Source organism: Rutidosis leptorrhynchoides, chromosome 10 (genome assembly GCF_046630445.1).
Source record: "Rutidosis leptorrhynchoides isolate AG116_Rl617_1_P2 chromosome 10, CSIRO_AGI_Rlap_v1, whole genome shotgun sequence".
Lineage (NCBI taxonomy): Eukaryota > Viridiplantae > Streptophyta > Magnoliopsida > Asterales > Asteraceae > Rutidosis > Rutidosis leptorrhynchoides.
Window position 1 is genome coordinate 346,694,550 of NC_092342.1, and position 4,459 is coordinate 346,699,008.

The following is a 4,459-nucleotide window of genomic DNA, read 5'->3' on the forward strand; positions in this document are numbered from 1 at the left end:
CTCATCCGCATCTTATAACGAGAACTGCCATAACAATTACCGGGAATCAGCAATCAGTACTTTGAAAACTCACAACATATCTACATCAACAGTTATATATATGACATTTATCTCTTAGAATTATGATATCTCATTCTGAAATGCTGAAAAGCATTCAGTCACAAATAAATACTCTGAATGTTGAAAAAGCTGAATGAAGCAGCAGAAACTGTAGATAACCGTAAACGACCATAATCATCAAAAGTTTGATGATAAAGATTAGTATGTTGGAAAAGCTCAGAAAAGCTGGAACTGGAAAGCGGATTGAGCTAACCATAAAGGAAACCAAGGAGAAATACAAGTAACATACCCTAAATTCATAGAACCCAGATAAATCTAGATCCGTTGAAATCTTTAGAGAATATCTTGCTCCGAAGTCATGTTAAAATCTTGCAGAAAATCTTTCTCCATCAACCATCGAACTTAAAAATTCCAAAATATCATCATCAATATCTTCGATATTTCTGAGGATATTTTCAAAAATATTCTAGTCCGAAATTATATACCTCTTCGTGCTTCCTGTGTATCATTATATTGGAAACATTCAAGAGAAAATTTTGTACCGAAAAGCAGATTATGCGAAACTATGAAGAAAGCCGTGGACAAATCACAAAGAATAAGTTCGACTTCAAAGAATCTAAATGATTCAATTTCTGCTGAAGTCTTTAGGGAATATCTTGCTTGTTACTCTAAACCCTTGCAGACAATAGTCTATATCATTCTCTGATCTTAGATATTCAAAGATATTATCGTATCTTTCATTATAAATATCCTCTATATTTCTGAAGAATATTTTTATAATTATTCTTATCCGAAATCATTAATCTCTTCGTACTATCAGTGTTACATCATATAGAAACTGTTAGTTTCTATACTCTGTAAACTTTCGAGTCTAAAATATGAATGTATTGAAGTAATGTTGGGAACTGATGCATGATTTAGTATAATATAATGACACTTGATCAACGTGATTATATTATAGTAAGTCATGCTGAGTTTTTAATGAAACGTGATGATGGTTCACAGTAGATCATACCATCATCATGTGCCATGTTACATAACTCTTTCATTCTACTTAACCTCCGAACATAGCAAAGAAAATATATTCTTGATAGATCTATTTTTTTGAAAATTCTGGTAATTTGCCAAATCAAGATCGTGCCATTTCGATTTCGTTCTGAGTACATTAACTATGTTCATTTCAAAATCCATACGAATTTTGGACCATTATTCGCTTGACTTGAAGTCGGGAAGAGAAAACAAAAGCATAGAGCTTTGAAATTTAAGGGAGAATATAAAGTCCGATAACAACACATAAATTACGAACCGTGTATAACAATGTTTATCGCAACATAAATACACGGGAGAATTAAAAACATAATAATCTCAAGGGCGAAGTAGAAGAAAGCTCTCTGGTGGAAGTTGGAAAAGGGAGAATGATTGTTGCGATAAAATACTAATTATATATATATATATATATATATATATATATATATATATATATATATATATATATAATCATATGTATAAATATTAATTACTTTAATTATATATATATAAAATAAATATAGATAACATATAATTTAAGATATAAATTATACATAAAATATATGTATTAATTAGGTTTTATAATAAATTTCACATAACTACAACACTTAATATATAAATATTATAAGATTAATAAATGAAATTATTTGATTGCTATTATACGTGTTAATATACATAATTGATATAGGTTCGTGAATCCGAGGCCAATCCTGCATTGTTCAATTTCGTCATATGTATTTTTACTACAAAATACATTACTGTGAGTTTCATTTGCTCTCTTTTTACTCTTTATATTTTTAGGCTGAGAATACATGCAAATGCTTTATTAACTGTTTTACAATAATTAAATGTGTGAGTTTCATTATTCCCTTTTTATATATACTTTTGGGCTGAGAATACATGCAATGTTTTAATAACTATTTTACAATATTTAAAAGCGTGAGTTTCATTTGCTCCCTTTTTACTCTTTATATTTTTGGGCTGAGAATACATGCAAATGCTTTATTAACTGTTTTACAATAATTATATGTGTGAGTTTCATTATTCCCTTTTTATATATATTTTTGGGCTGAGAATACATGCAATGTTTTAATAACTATTTTACAATATTTAAAAGCATGAGTTTCATTTGATCCCTTTTACTCTTTACATTTTTGGGCTGAGAATACATGCAAATGCTTTATTAACTGTTTTAAAATATTTATATGTGTGAGTTTCATTTGCCTTTTTACCCTTTATACTTTTGGGCTGAGAATACATGCGCAAATTTTTATAAATGTTTTACGAAATAGACACAAGTAATCGAAACTACATTATATGGTTGAATGATCGAAATCGAATATGCCCCTTTTTATTAAGTCTGGTAATCTAAGAATTAGGGAACAGGCACCCTAATTGACGCGAACTCTAAAGATAGATCTATTGGGCCTAACAAACCCCATCCAAAGTACCGGATGCTTTAGTACTTCGAAATTTATATCATGTCCGAAGGAGGATCCCGGAATGATGGGGATATTCTTATATGCATATTGTGAATGTCGGTTACCAGGTGTTCAATCCATATGAATGATATTTTTGTCTCTATGCATGGGACGTATGTTTATGAGAAATGGAAATATGAAATCTTGTGGTCTATTAAAATTATGGAATGATTATTTATGTTAAACTAATGAACTCACCAACCTTTTGGTTGACACTTGAAAGCATGTTTATTCTCAGGTATAAAAGAAATCTTCCGCTGTGCATTGCTCATTTTAGAGATATTATTTGGAGTTATTCATGACATCTTTCAAAAGACGTTGCATTCGAGTCGTCGCGTTCATCAAGATTATTATTAAGTCTATTATAGTTAGATATATTATGAAGTGGTATACCTGCCGTCAACTTTTGATGTAATGAAAGATTGTCTTTTCGAAAACGAATGCAATGTTTGTAAAATGTATCATATAGAGGTCAAGTACCTCGCGATGTAATCAACTGTTGTGAATCGTTTATAATCGATATGGACTTCGTCCGGATGGATTATGACGGGTCTCTACATTTACATACTTAAAAATCGAACCTGCAACCAGTTTTACCAAGCCGTTAATATGTTCATCATCCCAACTGTGTAGAAGGACCTGTCCAGAGATTAAATTTTGCTTGCCATGGAGGATGTTTCAGTTCTTGAATTCAATGGGATTCCCCCACCATTTAGCAATCGAGTTAAACGTTTCTGAATTCCAATACTTGAATGGGACCCCTTTAATGTCAACCCACACTAATCTACCTGGATTGAAATATTCACCATTCCAAACCTTTAGATCAACAAAACACTTCTTGATGGGACAATTATTTCTATCCAGCAGGTTTTTTTGCAATGGCCGGATTATCACACACAAGCATAACATGTAGACCACCAACATATTTGATATGGATCCCTTCATCACCATTGACCATACCAATAGTAGTAATGAGATTTAACATACCGATGCTTTTCAATTCACCAATGAGAAAATGGTCCTCCAAATCATTGAATGTAGGGTTGCGAGTTACATCAATAAACCTCACCTTTTCGACTTCCCTGGAGTTCTTCCAATCTTTTCTATTTCCCGCTAGTTTTTCTCTTAGGTCTTGCTTCTTAGATGGTAAACGATTGTTCTAACTGCTATCATGGCGAAGGCCAGGAATTGGGTTCTGTCGTGATACCCCATATGCCTCCTTCAGATCCGGAAAGTCACCCCTAGGACCTGCTTTCACCATCGGAGCAGCTTTTGGCATCCAAACAGAATTCACCTTTAGCTTGTTCTCGCCACCATTGTTACGGGTGATACCGGCACCGTTAGGGTTCCTGTTTGTAGCTAAGAACACCCTAATGGATCTCCCATCGAACTTCACAGTTTCAAGTTGCCGGAGGAGATTATTCACATCTCCAACCCCATGAAATCTGGCAAACGCGAATTTATAACCACTTCTTAGTCTTTTGCCGGCAAGATAGATGTCCCTAAGATCACCAAAGGGTTTGAAGATCCGCCAGAGGTCCGAGATGCTCCAATGATTACAGAAGTTGAAGAACATGAATGATGTCAAACGATACCCGAAAAACCTTGAATCTGAACCCCTAGTATTACCCTCGTCGTGAAATCTCTGCTCGTTCGTACGTACCCCGTGTGCATATCTCACTGAAAGATGTTTCTCTCTCCTCTCAGACTCTCTTTCACACACACATGTTTCTCTCCGTTAAATATTCTTTTTAAATCTGATGAGGTTTTCATTTTTCATCGACACAAGATCCACTCAAAGCTTTTGTTTTGAATTTCAGACTTAAGGTAAGGAATGCTTAGCCGATCTTTTCCAAAAATATAGTTGTTACCTTTCTTTCAAATGATATATC

At 33.3% G+C, this 4,459-nt stretch overlaps 1 protein-coding gene across 1 annotated transcript; it reads right to left on the reverse strand.

Moving 5' to 3' along the window:
* Window positions 1-3,726: 3,726 nt before the first annotated feature.
* LOC139871452 (uncharacterized) lies at window positions 3,727-4,143 on the reverse strand. The gene has a single exon (XM_071859163.1). The coding sequence runs from the start codon at window positions 4,141-4,143 to the stop codon at window positions 3,727-3,729; it is 417 nt and encodes a 138-aa protein (XP_071715264.1).
* Window positions 4,144-4,459: the final 316 nt, after the last annotated feature.

Coding starts and splice junctions, on each gene's coding strand:
- LOC139871452 (XM_071859163.1), bottom strand. CDS start 4,143: ATGTTCTTCAACTTCTGTAATCATTGGAGCATCTCGGACCTCTGGCGG.